Consider the following 15640-nt stretch of genomic DNA (forward strand, 5'->3'; position numbering starts at 1 on the left):
GGTCACAACCACTGAAATATCCTTCCTGTTCATACTCTCTTCTACCTTTTGTTTCTTTCTAACTACTTGTTTTGGAGTGGCCTGTGCTTTGTCCTGTCCTACTTCAGGGTAATCTTGAGAGTCCCACTGGTATGCGGTGTGCTGTACAAGGAGAATTAGTGTTTGTTTTTAAAAAAAAAAATATTATTTTTTTAGGGACCTCCCCTGTCGAACTCCTTTGTCAAACTCCTGTTTGCTCTCCCTGTTCGCTCTCTCTCTGAAAGCCAGCTTGCTTGTATCTCCTCTCCTGTGGACCAGCTGAGACAGCTCCCTCTGCTCAGCTCAGCTAGGAGTCAGGAAACAGAGTGGAAGTCCCGGCACACATAGCTGCTGCTTGTTGCCCTCAGCAGTTCTCAGGCCGTGCCCTTCAACCAATAGCTATCTGGCCACACCCCTTCCAATCAAGCTGCTATGGAGCCCTTTAGAGCACACTGTTTCAGAGTACACTGCTTCACAGCCCTCTTGGCCTTTTTCTTTTCCTTGCCACAGCTCCTTTGTCAAACTCCCGTTTGCTCTCCCTGTTCGCATCCTCCAAATTCAGCTAGAGACCTAGGATTGATTCTAATTTTTCATGTGATAAATTCCTTGTGTAATATCTACTCATCACATTATCTGTGTGGGGGCAAACTAACTTTTTGCAGAGTTAATTGTTTTATCAGCTTGTACTATGGCATTTGAATAAACAACAGAATGTAGGCTGCCCTGTCTCAGGTAACTTCCGTGAAAGAGCTCCCATGTGGACAAATTCACAAGTTATTTCACTAGAGACCATGTGCATTTTCTAGAAATGCAGAAACATTTCTGCTAACTTTGAATTTTTCCATATAGGAACTATTTCACAAACAAGTTATCACATGGAAATGACATAGCGAAGACATTGTCTCTCAGGGACAGTCAGCATGGTGCCTTCCAGATGACCAGTATGGCCAGTGGCCGTAAATGGTGTCGTCCATAACATCTGGAGGGCACCACATTTACGACCCCTGCTGTAACTGATTTCTAGAGAACTACAAGATTGCTTCCATGTGTGAACTGGAACTTTTAGGACTCTCTCTCTTGCAACCCCATGTCCCGGAAAACAACCACACCTTCATGAGGTTTGGTGGATTATCAATGCATACATGGAAATGCTTTAAAGTGCATGGGGCTCTTAACATCTCATCCCATGTGAGGAATTTACTTTATCACAAACTAACATGAGAATTCACCCTCTCTCTCTGGCTAAACTGGGCTTTTGACTAAGTTCCTCCAGCTGCAGATTCTGCAGTCCATCTATCTATTGAATTAGCCCTTCAGTTTTAAGTGTGTTGAAGAAGGCCACCATCAATATCCTTTGACTGCCAGTTTAAGCCAGGAGAATCTTGCTGAAATTCAGGAGGAAAATGTTGGGACTCATTGTGTTTTTGTGTTTCTCTCTCTTTTAAAAATCTGCCCCAGCATGTCGGAAGGACTAGGCCAACTGACAGATGGGGTTTCAGGCCTGGATGATTTTAGCCAAACACATGAATACCATGTATGGCCTGGTTATGACTATGTTGGCTGGCGCAATGAGAGCACCACCAATGGCTATGTGGAAATCGTCTTTGAATTTGACCGGATCAGAAATTTCACCACCATGAAGGTTAGTTGCCAAAATCAATGCTAGTTCCTATGTTTCCTTTAAATTGGCTGCATAATGGCATTTTGAGAAGGTATAGGGGGGCTCCCCCTGTTTCAGACCTCAGGTGTACATATAGATCTGGCCAGCTCACTGGCTCTACACATTGATTCATGATTATTATAAAAAAATAAAATGGACCTGTGTTCTAGATATGTGTGCCAAAGTCCAAATCCCCTTTCCTTCAGAAAGGAAAAAAGGGAAGGACTACTTGATCTGTGTGGATGACATTGCTACAGTTATTTTGGAATCTAACATGGCACTTCTGGTTGGCAGGGAAGAGTTGCCCTAGGAGAGGAGAAACAAGGCTGACATTTTGTGCAAAAAATCCAAACGGTGCGCTCCCTTTCACTAATTGATATGGGGCAAAAATCTGTTGAAAATTCTTCTATTTAAATCAATGAGGACTTGGCTTGATTGAAGCCAATGGTTTCAATGCTGCTCCCATTCATTCATTTCAAGGGGGCACATGCAGTCTCAGTGGAAGAGGCTGGTTTTGCCTAGTGCCTCAAGGGTGGACCCTGATGGACATAATAGATGGAGCAAATGGCAAAATAGTCAAGAAGAAAATAGCATTATGCCCCCCACCCCACCCTATGATTTTGGCCTGAAATATTGCTCCTTCCCCTGGAACCCTAAGGATACTAGAACTCTGAAACTTCAAGTCAAACACTAAGGCGTGGCAATCCAATATATAAGAACAGGAGCCCAGAACAAAGTTCTGTAAGCACAACCATTTAATTGCTAAAAGATGCATCTTATAGCTTGATTTGGTGTATGGTAGAAGCAAGCCACACTGAGTTCAGCGAGGCTTACTTCCAAATACATGTGCATAAGAGCATCACCTTAATGTGGTTGCCTTACTTACACTTACAATGGAAGGGTATGTGTGCTCTTTGTATTCTAAATCTGCACAACTTGTGATCCACCAAGCCAAATGAAACCCACCAGACATTTATGATGGCTCCTTCTGGGGCATGATAAATCTGCTGCCTGGCAGGGACTGCAAAAACAAGGGAGTTGTCAAGCACCTGGCAGGCCTGGTGGGCTATGTTCAGTGTGGTGACTGTTGGGCTACAAGTTATGCAGGCTATTGTCTGTTGATTTATTTAGTACTAAAAGGTTAGGTATCTACACCCCCAAAGTAGTAATGGTAGAATCCAGGCTGTTTAATGCTGAAATCAACAATCCTTGTTAATACAGACTAGAATAGTAGTTTTTATCCATGCCTGTTGATCATCCTCTGGGTCACTGTGTGCTTCTTGTGAATTCAGAATTCCACTCACATATACATGCCAGTGATCCATGTCTATACACTTGGGTACACACAGTTGGCTCCAATAAGATGAAATAGACACTGTTAAGCAAATCAGAAACTGAAATTAGTTGAAGGGTCATGCCTCAGGACAGTGGATAACAGAAGTATATAAGCAAGTCTAGAATCTGCTGCCAATAAATAAATGAGTGACCCCATGTTAATATGACAGAAAATTGCTCTGACTATACTATTACTCATTTTCAAAACTTGTATCATGTATCCCCTTAGCCATTATTTTTCTAAATTTAGAAGCCCCAAATGTTTTAGCTTTTCATCATAGGGAAGGTGCACAGAGCTTGCCCCAGGAATGAAAAAATATGCTTGAGCTGTGTGCAGCAAAGTCTCTATCAAATGCCCTCTCTCACTCTAAAAATGTCACATCTGTCTTCACCTCTGATCTTCATGCCAAAAGGTCGTAACTCAGTGGTAGAGGCTCTGCTTGCATTCAGAAGGTCTTAGCTTCAGTCCCGGGCATCCCAGATAGGGCTGGGAGTGTCCCCATCTGAAACCCTGGAGGACCACTGCCAGTCAGACATCGCTGAGCTAGATGGACCAATGATCTGACTCTGCATAAGACAGCTTCTTTGTTCCTGTGCTAGGAAAAGCTTCACCTGTTAAATTTCTGCACCTCACACTATTGTTTAATGTGCAGCAGCGGGACTTTCAACAAAGTGGCCATCTTAATTGTATGCTGGTCTCCGACCGTAATAAATTATATTCATTCATTCATTCATTCATCTTAATTGCAACATTTTATGGTCTCTGGATGGGAACCCATCTCATCCATCTCATGTCTCCACTGCACAGGTTCACTGCAACAATATGTTTGCCAAGGGAGTGAAGATTTTTAAGGAGGTGCAATGCCACTTCCGCTCTGATGCAAATGAATGGGATCCGAACACCATCTCCTCAGTGCTGGTATTAGATGATGTGAACCCCAGTGCCCGCTTTGTCACTGTGCCCCTACTCCATCGCAGGGCTAATGCCATCAAATGCCAGTTCTACTTTGCTGACACCTGGATGATGTTCAGTGAGATCACCTTCCAATCAGGTATGACACAGGAATGGTTGCTGGAACTCATGTAATCATCTCTGGAATCCAGGAATCATCTCTGGAATCCATACCAGAAGTGCAGATGTGCTAGGAAATGCAGTTTCATCTTCTCATACATCTGGACACAGCATGGGCTGATGAACTTTATACAGAGCTGTACAACACAGAAGGCCTGATCTATGCATACAGCAAAATTAGTAGAGTGAACAGGATCATACCCCAGCCACCCCGTCTCATGCTATATATGGATTTGCTCTAAGTCTAATGTCTAAATTGTGTATATGTGCATACACTTAATTACACATAGGTGTGACCAGGATATGAATGACTATGGCCAGGACTAACTTTTCCAGGAAAATATGCAGTTGATGAACCAGAAAGTCAGCCAGGAATGCCTTTTAACTACTCACCAACTGTGTCCTTTCCTGGAGGAGTCATGGTCATTCATGCCAGGTTGGACTACTGTAGTGCAGTCTACATGGGACTGCCCTTGGAAGCAGGCCAGAAAACTTCTGTTGGTCCAGAATGCTATTGCCAGATTGCCATTAGGAGTTAGGAGGACACACCATCTTATACGAGTAGTATGTCTGCTTCACTGTTTGCCAGACAGTTTCTAGGCTCAATTCAAGGTGCTAGCATTTCAATCAGAGGCAGGGAACCTCCAGGCTTCTCTGTCTGTCTGAACCTTGGGCCTCTCCCCGGCCATACACCTCATTGCCCCTGCTCCACCCCCTCTTCGGCCCTGCTCCATCCCCTCAAGTGCTTTTACATGGCTGGAATACATCCTTGAACTGTGTGAGGCGTCCTTCCCTGGCTCTCCCTGTCAGGTTCCTACCTGCGTGTGGCTACTGCCTGTCACTAGGCACCACCAGGGACTCCACCAGAGCGGACTGTCCTTTTTTATTTGTTTCTCTCCCCGCTCTAGCACAGATCTCAACAGATCCCCCTGCTAGGCAACCACCAGTCACGTCCTAATACTAGTATTCCCAGAGACTCTGAATACTGGTATTGTTATTCTCTTCACCGCTGCCACCATTTGTTATAGTTTCCCTTCAGCCTTGGTCATTACCTTACCCTCCCTTCTGGTCTGTGAAACCCCAGCCAAGGATCAGGCCTTTGGTAAACCAAATTAAGTATTTATTAAAGATAACAAAGCTAACAAGATTAACAAGATTTCTTCTTAAGGCACATAAGCATATGGTTTTACTCAATACTAATCCGAACTCCACCTCCCTCCTGGCAAACAACTCTCTCAAACCCCACCAAGCAATCCACTCTTTCTCTTCTCCCCACCCAGATGCCACTCTCACTCTTCCTTTTATACATTCAGCCATTTTAAACACTCAGCCAATCATCTCGCATGCTACTGCCCATTCACTCCCCCTCCTCTTTCACTCCACTTACCATGTATCTTCTAAAACAACAACAGTTACCATATATACATTAATATAGGAACATCACATTTCCCCCCCTTAAACAACAGCAGAGTATTATTCCTGTTCCAGGATTTATACGTCGCGTTAACAAATAAAAGTTTCTATGGGGAAAATGTCTTTCTTTGTTCCTCTGTCTGGTCACGTCACTGCAGTCCCAGCCACTTGCCTGGAAAGTCCATTGGCCAGTACATTGTCCTTGCCTTTTATGAACTGGAAGTCCACTTGATAGTCCTGTAGGGCCCAGGACCACCTCTGCAGCATAGTGTTATGGTTTTTCATAGTCTGCAACCATAACAAGGCCCGATGATCCGTAGTCACTGTGAATCTTCATCCCCACACGTATGGGCGCAACTTGTTCAGTCCCCACACGACCGCTAGGCACTCCTTCTGGACCGACGAATAGTTTTTCTCCCTCAGCGTCAGCTTGCGACTCAGGTACGCCACTGGATGTCTGGTGCCTTCTCTCTCGTGTAGCAAGATGACTCCCAGCGCCAGGTCCGACGCATCTGTAGCCACGATGAATGGTTTCTCATAGTCTGGTGCTATTAATATGGGTCCTTGGCACAAGGCTTGCTTCAGTAGATCAAAAGCCTTCTGACATTCATCCGTCCATACCACACGCTCAGAACACTTCTTCTTTGTTAATTCATGCAAGGGGGTTGCTATTTCCCCAAAATTTCTCACAAACTTCCTATAAAATCCAGCCACACCCAGAAATGCCCTTACTTGTTTTTTGGTTAAGGGGATCGGCCATGCTTGTATTGCCTCCACCTTGCTCCATAAGGGGGTGATTTTCCCACTCCCCACCTTATGTCCTAAATAGATTACTTCCTTTAGTCCAAACTGGCATTTCTTAGCTTTTATTGTGAGGCCTGCTTTTCTTAAGGCCTCCAATACTGTTGTCAGGTGTTGGACATGCTCAGGCACCGACTTGCTAAAAATGGCTACGTCATCGATATAGGCCACTGCAAAATCTGACATGCCTCGCAACACAGTATTGATTAGCCTCTGAAATGAACTTGGTGAGTTCCTTAGTCCCATGGGTAAGGTCACAAACTCATATAACCCATCTGGTGTACTGAAGGCAGTTTTGGCTCTGGATTGCTCGTCTAGTTCCATTTGCCAAAATCCTTTACAGAGATCTAGTGTAGAGATAATGGTTGCTGCCCCCAATAACTCTAACATTGCGTCTACCCTAGGCATAGGATACGCATCTGGGATAGTAATTTTATTGATTAGCCGATAATCAATGCAAAACCTTGTCGTTCCATCTTTTTTCGGAACCAGAACAATACTTGAGGCCCAGGGACTGATGGATTGCCTGATCACTCCTAATTCCAGCATATCTTCCACCTCCTTTTTGATCTCATTCAAAACTTTCCCATTCACACGGTACGGAACAGATCTGATTGGGGCATGATCTCCAGTATCAATGGAATGTATAACTATACTGGTTCGGCCAGGTTTGTTGCTAAAGAGATTCCTATAGGTTTTCAAAACTCTCAGAATCTCTTCTTTTACTTCCTCCTTCACCTCCTCTGACCATTCCACTTGATCTACCCCTCCTTTGTCTTTGCTTTCCTGTACCAAATCTGGAAGTTCAGGCCCACTTCCCTCAGGGAATAAGGTAACTTGCAACACCTGTACATCCCTGGTATGGTAAGGCTTCAACATATTTACATGAACCACTTTGCTTTTGTTTAATTGGTCTGTGGTGATTACATACATCACTGTGTCAAGCCTTTCTCTGATGGTATATGGTCCTTCCCAGTTAGCCTGTAATTTGTCATGTTTCCTGGGTATGAACGCCATAACCATATCTCCCACATCATACACACGTTCCCTGGCTGTTCTGTCATACCAGTAACGTTGCTTCTCCTGTGCTTGACTCAAATTCTTTTCCACCACCTCCATCATTGATGTTAATTTATTGCGGAATTCCAATACAAAATCTACTACAGATGTTTTGTACTCTCCCAGGGTTCCTTCCCATGAATTTTTTAATAGTTCCAAAGGTCCCCTCACTTTTCTAGTGAACATGAGTTCAAAGGGTGAGAAGCCTGTTGACTCTTGAGGGACTTCTCTATATGCAAATAAGAAGCATCCCAAACGTTCATCCCAGTCTTGTGGGTGATCTTGAACATAGCTTCTGATCATGCCCTTCAAAACGCCATTGAATCTCTCTGTTAACCCATTAGTGGCGGGATGGTAAGTAGTGGTCTTTAGTTGTTTTAGACCACAACATTTCCACATACATTGCATCACTTCTCCCATGAATACACTGCCTTGATCTGTCAGCACTTCATGAGGGAAACCCAGCCTCATAAAGATTTTTAATCTTTAAAATCGGTTCAGTTCGAGGACGTGGACAAGGTGCTTGGACAGGTACATGCAACCACTTTGGTACTAGATCCTTGCCCCTCTTGGCTAATAAAAACTGGCATGGAGGGAACAGTTGGCTGGGCCAGGGAAGTGATAAATGCCTCCTTGCGAGAGGGAGTGGTCCCTGGCTATCTGAAGGAGGCAGCAGTGAGACCACTCCTGAAAAAGCCTTCCCTGGACCCAGAGGATTTCAGCAGCTACAGACCAGTGGCAAATGTTCCATATCTCGGCAAGATCTTGGAACGAGTGGTTACTGACCAGCTCCAGGCGCTATTGGATGAAACTGATTATCTAGATCCATTTCAATCGGGTTTCAGGCCCGGTTTCGGCACTGAGACGACCTTGGTCGCCCTGTTTGATGATCTATGTCGGGAGAGAGACAGAGGGAGTGTAACTCTGTTGATTCTCCTTGATCTCTCAGCGGCTTTTGATACCATCGACCATGGTATCCTTCTGGAGAGGCTTGCGGAGTTGGGAGTTGGAGGCACTGCGTGGCAGTGGTTCCGCTCCTACTTGGCAGGCCGTCTCCAGAAGATAGTGCTTGGGGAACATTGCTCGACACCGTGGGTACTCCAATGTGGGGTCCCGCAGGGTTCGGTTTTGTCTCCCATGCTTTTTAACATCTATATAAAGCCGTTGGGTGCGGTCATTGGGAGTTTTGGAGTGCGTTGTCACCAGTACGCTGATGACACGCAGCTCTACTTCTCCTTTTCATCTTCCTCAGGTGAGGCGGTCAATGTGCTGAACCGTTGCCTGGACACGACAATGGACTGGATGAGAACTAACAAACTGAGACTCAATCCTGATAAGACTGAGATGCTGTTGGTGGATGGTTTTTCCAATCAGATGGTGGATACATATCCTGTCCTGGATGGGGTTACACTCCCCCTAAAGGAACAGGTTCATAGTCTGGGAGTTGTTCTAGACTCTTCCCTGTCACTTGAGGCTCATGTAGCCTCGGTGGCACGGAATGCGTTCTACCAACTTCGATTGGTAGCCCAGCTATGTCCCTACCTGAGTAAGGAGGATCTTACATCAGTAGTACATGCTCTGGTAACCTCACGTTTGGATTACTGTAATGCGCTCTACGTAGGGCTACCTCTGAAGACGGTTCGGAAGCTACAGCTGGTGCAAAATGCGGCGGCCAGACTGCTAACAAGAACGAAGCGGTCTGACCATATAACACCTGTTTTGGCCCGCTTGCACTGGCTTCCAATACGCTTCCGGGCCAAATTCAAAGTGTTGGTATTAACCTATAAAGCCTTATACGGCGCGGGACCTCAATATCTGTCGGAACGCCTCACCCGCTATGAACCAGCTCGTACACTACGGTCTGCTACAAAGGCCCTCCTCCGGGTCCCGACTCATAGGGAGGCCCGGAGGGCAGTGACAAGATCAAGGGCCTTCTCAGTGGTGGCCCCCGAACTATGGAATAGTCTCCCCGAGGAGGTTCGCCTGGCGCCGACACTATCATCCTTTCGGCGCCAGGTTAAAACCTTTCTCTACTCCGAGGCATTTTAATTTTTTGTTAATGATTGTAATGTTTGTAATTTGATTTTAGCCTTTGCTGTTTTTAGATTGTGAAATTTGATTTTAGACTGATGTTTTTGTATTATATTGTATTTTATTGTATCTATGTTCACCGCCCAGAGAGCTATTGCTAGTCGGGTGGTATATAAGTTTTAAAAATAAATAAATAAATAAATTTAATAAAGCCTCTGCCACTACAGGGGCTTCTACAGATCTTAGTGCTTCTGCGTCTGGGTACCTGGTGGCAAAATCCACCACCACCAATAGATATTTCTTGCCATGCCTTGTGGGTTTGGAAAAAGGGCCCACCAAATCTATTCCCACTCTATAAAAGGGTTGTCCAATTATAGGAAGGGGCTTTAAGGGTGCCTTAGTCTTTACTCCACTTTTCCCCACCTTTTGGCATATTCCACAACATAGACAATGTTGTTTTACATCTTTGGAGATGTTTGGCCAATAATAGTGTGCCACCAATCTCCTCTTGGTCTTTTTTATTCCCAGATGTCCTGCACATGGGACATCGTGGGCTACCTCTAGCAATCTGGTTCTGTATTTGCTAGGTACTATCAATTGCTTCACTGGTTCACATTCATCCTTTCTCTCAGCAGGCATCCACAGTCTATATAAAATCCCATTTTCACACACAACTTGATTCCTCAGTTTGTCAGTGAAAGGAATCTGTTGGGTCAGGGCTTGTTCCTTTATCTGCTTCAAACTTATATCTTTATGAAGCTCTTCCCTGAATTGCTCTGCTTCTTTCTTATCAGAGACCACTTGATACAGTTTGTCTCCTTCAGCAGGCCTGCTAGTGGTTGCTATGGTGACTTGAGGCTGGTTAACAGATTCCACCCTGTTTGTTTCAGCCCCCCTTAATATGGCTTCTTTTTCTCTGCCAAGTTGCTGTCTGGTCACTACATAGATCTTTCCTTGGGCTCCCATTACATCTCTTCCCAGTATTACTGGTTCTTGTTGCTGGGCATTAATGCCTACTTTATATCGGCCCTCTCGGCCTCTCCAAGTCATTTCCACCAGGGCCACAGGCAGACTTTCTGGTTGACCCCTCACTCCTTGGATAGTCACAGTTTCCTGAGGTAATATTACCTCAGATTTTATTAAATCTGGCCTCAGTAATGTCTGAGCAGCACCAGTATCAAGCAATGCCCAATAATTTGCCCCTTGTACACTCACTTCCTCTCTCAGACTTGAATCAAGGTCTGTTACTTCTGTCCAGTTTATCTGGCAGAACTGAACCTTTTTTGCTGTTTCTAAAGCCTTGGGCTCTGTTTTCACTGCCCTTGTCTGAGCAGGATTACTAATGGGGTTGGCAACCTCACATTGATAACGTAGGTGCCCCGGTCTACCACATTTGTAGCATAATTTCTCCTCACTTTTAGGGTACACAGATCCACTCTGGGGTGTCCTGTGCCCTTCAGATTTTACTGGAGGACTCACTCGCTGTGGTACCACATCCCTTCTGCCAGCATTATATGGTCTGGGTTTAAAATCTCTTGATGTTTTCCCCACCCAGCCAGTTCTGTTGGAGGCGAAGTGATCCGCCATCTCTGCGGCCTCCTGCACCGATGTAGGGGAACGGTCTTTGACCAGGAGCCTTATTTCTGGTGGTAACTGATGGTATAATTGATCCAATATCATGAGGTTTTTCACCTCCTCCACAGACTGAGCTTTTGCACTTGTCAGCCATTTCCCAAATATGTCCATCAGTTTTGCCCCCAGCTCCACGAAAGACCTCCCTGTCTGTATCTGGCAGTTTCTGAAAAGCTTTCTAAAATAATCAGGCCCCAGTCTGAATCTTTTAAACACTGCTTCTTTGAATTCAGCATAGGTGACGGGCCTGTCTGAGGGGAAATATTGGTATACCTCAGCCAATTCCCCTTTAATCAGGTTTGATAAATACTGCATGTATTTATCTTCAGGTAGCCCCCACAACTGAGCTGCTTTTTCAAAGGTGCTGAGGTAAATTTGAGGATCTTGACCAGGCTCATAGACAGCAAAGTCCTTTGGAGTAATTTTTATTTTTGCTCCATCTCTGTCCTTTCTTGTTTCATCAGAATGAAACTTCTCTCTTTCAAATTTTAACTTTTCTACTTGTAATTCGGCATCCAATGCTCGTTGCTTCTCCCTCTCCTCAAACCCCAATCTCATTCTCTCAATTTCCAACTCCCTCTGTTTTTCCTTCTCTGCACCTTCCATCCTCAATCTCTCAGTTTCCAACTCATGCTCCCATCTTAACTTCTCTCTCAAGTACTCTGTATAAGCGGGATTGCTTGAGTATCCTTCTGGGGTCTCTTCCCTGAAAGGTTGTTTTTGCTGGGCAGTTGCAAATCCTATAAGTGCTACCCTCAATTCATCTACCCCTTTACCCTCGTGAGGTAAATTGAATGTTATGCACTTCTCCACCAGCTCCTCTCTTTTCATTTTTATATATTCAGCCATGGTGTTTGAGTTCACTCACTCTTTGCCACACACTCTTTGCCAGTCACTCTCACAAGTAATCTTGTTTTGTTATTTCTGTTTGCCACACCACTGTTCTGGATTCTCTAGTATTCGTATCTGGATTCTCTGTTGTTCGTATCCCACTGCTACTGACACCACCTGTGACGTCCCTTCCCTGGCTCTCCCTGTCAGGTTCCTACCTGCGCGTGGCTACTGCCTGTCACTAGGCACCACCAGGGACTCCACCAGTCTGGACTGTCCTTTTTTATTTGTTTCTCTCCCCGCTCTAGCACAGATCTCAACAGATCCCCCTGCTAGGCAACCACCAGTCACGTCCTAATACTAGTATTCCCAGAGACTCTGAATACTGGTATTGTTATTCTCTTCACCGCTGCCACCATTTGTTACAGTTTCCCTTCAGCCTTGGTCATTACCTTACCCTCCCTTCTGGTCTGTGAAACCCCAGCCAAGGATCAGGCCTTTGGTAAACCAAATTAAGTATTTATTAAAGATAACAAAGCTAACAAGATTAACAAGATTTCTTCTTAAGGCACATAAGCATATGGTTTTACTCAATACTAATCCGAACTCCACCTCCCTCCTTCTCTTTCCCTCTCCTGGCAAACCACTCTCTCAACCCCACCAAACAACCCACTCTTTCTCTTTTCCCCCCAGATTCCACTGTCACTCTTCCTTTTATACGTTCAGCCATTTTAAACACTCAGCCAATCATCTAGCATTCTACTGCCCATTCACTCCCCTCCTCTTTCACTCCACTTACCATGTATCTTCTAAACAACCAACACTTACCATATATACATTAATATAGGAACATCACAAACTGCAATAATGTTTCTTTATGTACCTTTGTACAGTAAGTTATATTCAAGCCATGCAAAATTCGGTGTTTCTACATACACATTTCTCTGTTTAGGCAAGAGTCACTTTTCTCATTTTTTGCTTCTGGCCACACTCACCAATGGTAGGTAGCCCCTGGAAGATTGCCCATGAGGGAATGTGCCCTTTGGGCTGAAAAAAACCTTTGGTTTTAAAGCCCTAAACAACATGGGGCCTTATCCTGGTATCTTAGGGCCTGCGTCCTTTATGAGCCTGATGGAAACTTTGCTCAGCCTCTGAGGCCCTTCATCTTGTCCCCACACTGATAGAAGTTCAGTTGTTGGGCAAAGCAAAGAGCCTTTCCTATCATTACACTCAGATAGAGGAATGATCTCTCCAAAGACATATGTCTGGCCCTCTCAGTGGGTTTTTTAGTGGGCTTTCCAAACACTATTTTTTCAACAGGCATTGTTTAGGTTGGACCTTGACTGATCTGTTCTGCTGATTCTGGTGGTTTTGAAAAATTGTTTCTATTGTTGTTTTAAGCTATATTTATTTTATTTTTATTTAACAAAATGCATATACTGCTTGACTGTAAAAAAAAACTCTAAGCAGTTCACAAGAAACATTTAAAATTATCAATAAAACAATTAAACAAATAATTTGAGACATTTTTTAAAAATAATATAGCATTAGACTAAAAAGCATCAATGTATCTGGATAGGCTTGCCTCACAGGAATGTTTTAAGCAGGCACTGAAAAGAATACAGCGAAAGCATCTGCCTGATGTCAATAGTCAGGGAGTTCCAAAGTGTAGGTGCTGCCACACAACAAGAACAATTTCTTACAAGTGCAAAACAAATACTGTGTGGCACCTGTAAGCGTGCCAGTTCCACAGATTGAAGCGGTTGAGTGGAAAAATATGGAGTAAGGTGATCCCACAAGTAAACTTGTCCCAAGCTCTTCAGGGCTTTCTATACAAATAGTAACACCTTGAACTTGGCCTGGTAACAAATTGGCAACCAATGCAGATCTCTGAGCAGAACTGTTATATGCTGACAGGGTCTCACTCCTATCAGCAAGCTTGCTGCAGCGTTCTACAGCAACTGTAATTTCTGGCTGAAGCATAAGGGAAACCCCACATAGAGTGTATTGCAGTAATCCAGTCTTGAAGTCACCAATGCCTGAACTACTGTGGCCAGGCTGTCCCGGTCCAGAAAAGGTCATCGTCGTTGTACCAGGCATAGCTGATAAAAGGTGCTTCTACCCACTGAGGGTACCTGGGCCTCCAGCTGGGTCCAAAAGCACCCCTAGACTGCGTACCTGCTCCTTCAGGGGGAGTGCAGCCCCACCCAGGGTAGGCAGTTGACCAATTTGTCGGACGTGGGAACTACTTACCTGCAGCTCCTTTGTCTTGCCAGGATGCAAGGTCAGCTTATTTTCCCTCATCCATCCCACCACTGTCCAGGCACTGGTCCAGAGCCTGCACAGCCTCTACTGATTCAGATGCTATGGAGAAATAGAGTTGAGTGTAATCTGCATACTGATGGCACCTTGCCCCAAAACTTCTAATGACCACTTCCAGGGGTTTTATATAGATATTAAATAGCATTTGGGATAAAATAATGCCCTGCAGTACCCCATAGTATAACTGCCAGGGAAGGCCGAAAAGCACTCTCCCAGAGTTACTTGGTCCTGTAGGTAAGGCTGGAACCAATTCCTATTCCATGGCACTGGTCCAGGAGGGTACTATGGTCAATGGGATCAAAAGCCATGGAGAGATCGAGAAGCAGGAACAAGGTTGCACTCCTCTTATCACACTCTCTGTAAAGGTCTTCCATCAGGATGACCAAGGCTGGTTCAGTCCTATGGCCAGACCTGAACCCAGATTGGAACGGATCTTAATAATCTGTGTCATTTGAGAATGCTTGCAGCTGCCCCTCCACTACTCTCTCCACCACCTTCCTACAAAAGGGGTATTTGTGACTGGTCAAACCGTGCACTGTTTATCCACTACATTGTATGGATGAATAGCACCAGAGAATTAGACTGTTGCACTGTGTAGGGGGTATAAGCCACTCACTCCTTGCCTCTTCTGAATCAGCTACCTGCCATTTCTTATTCAATCATGGTGGTCGTGTTTGGATAATCACATCTTGGCTTAATAAAACCAACAGAGCCTTTTTGGCCCATGCACACATCCCCTTTCCTTCTCCATGGCGCAAGCTAAAACTCCAGGATGTATTCAGTTAACCATAGTTTCCCTTTTTGGTAGAACTGGAAAACAAAGGTTTCTGGCTTTGGAAAAAGGCAGGATGTTAAACCATAATTTGAAGGTTTCATATCCCGGCTTATTCTGCGGCTTCTAACCAGTTCAGATGAAACGGGAAACCATGATTAATTAGGGACTTAATGTTTAATCATTGTTTGTGTGAATGGAGGAACAAAGGGGCTGCATGCACGGCCATAAGACTCATTCATATCTTGCCTTATAAAGGCAAAATATGATTGTCCAAACCAGCTCAGTATCTTGCAGTGCACCTTTAATTTGATCTTCAAAGTTTAAAATAAATTGGAGTCTGCTTGCTGTTGTTTGAATTTTTTTTTTCTTCCTCCTTTTATTAGATGCAGCCATGTACAACAATTCTGGAGCCCTTCCCGAGTCTTCAGTGACTCCCACTACTTACGGTATTTGTGATACCCGCTGTCAGTTTGGGATGTGGGCCACAAAGTGATCTAGCTGGAATATTGTGGACAAGCTATTTTCAGAACAATTCTAACTCAGAGCCAGAGAGGCCCACCCCCACATCCCCTACCCTCCTGGCTTGTGTTGGCCAGGGCAAAAATTGTGTGTGAGGGTGGTTCTTACTTTCAGTTTGCTATCCCGGCCCCAAGATGGCGTGGCTGAGGGACCCAAGGATAGGGCCTGTCAG

At 44.7% G+C, this 15640-nt stretch overlaps 1 protein-coding gene across 2 annotated transcripts in view; it reads left to right on the plus strand.

Annotated features, from left to right (window-relative positions):
* The window catches only part of DDR2 (discoidin domain receptor tyrosine kinase 2), a 109453-nt gene that overhangs the window by 60335 nt on the left and 33478 nt on the right, over nt 1-15640 (plus strand). For both annotated transcript variants that reach the window (XM_061584042.1, XM_061584033.1), the window contains exons 7-9: nt 1477-1660; nt 3822-4065; nt 15333-15395. In XM_061584042.1, coding sequence (XP_061440026.1) covers nt 1477-1660; nt 3822-4065; nt 15333-15395 — 491 coding nt within the window. The remainder of the gene's footprint in view (nt 1-1476; nt 1661-3821; nt 4066-15332; nt 15396-15640) is intronic.

This window comes from Rhineura floridana, chromosome 1 (genome assembly GCF_030035675.1).
Source record: "Rhineura floridana isolate rRhiFlo1 chromosome 1, rRhiFlo1.hap2, whole genome shotgun sequence".
Lineage (NCBI taxonomy): Eukaryota > Metazoa > Chordata > Lepidosauria > Squamata > Rhineuridae > Rhineura > Rhineura floridana.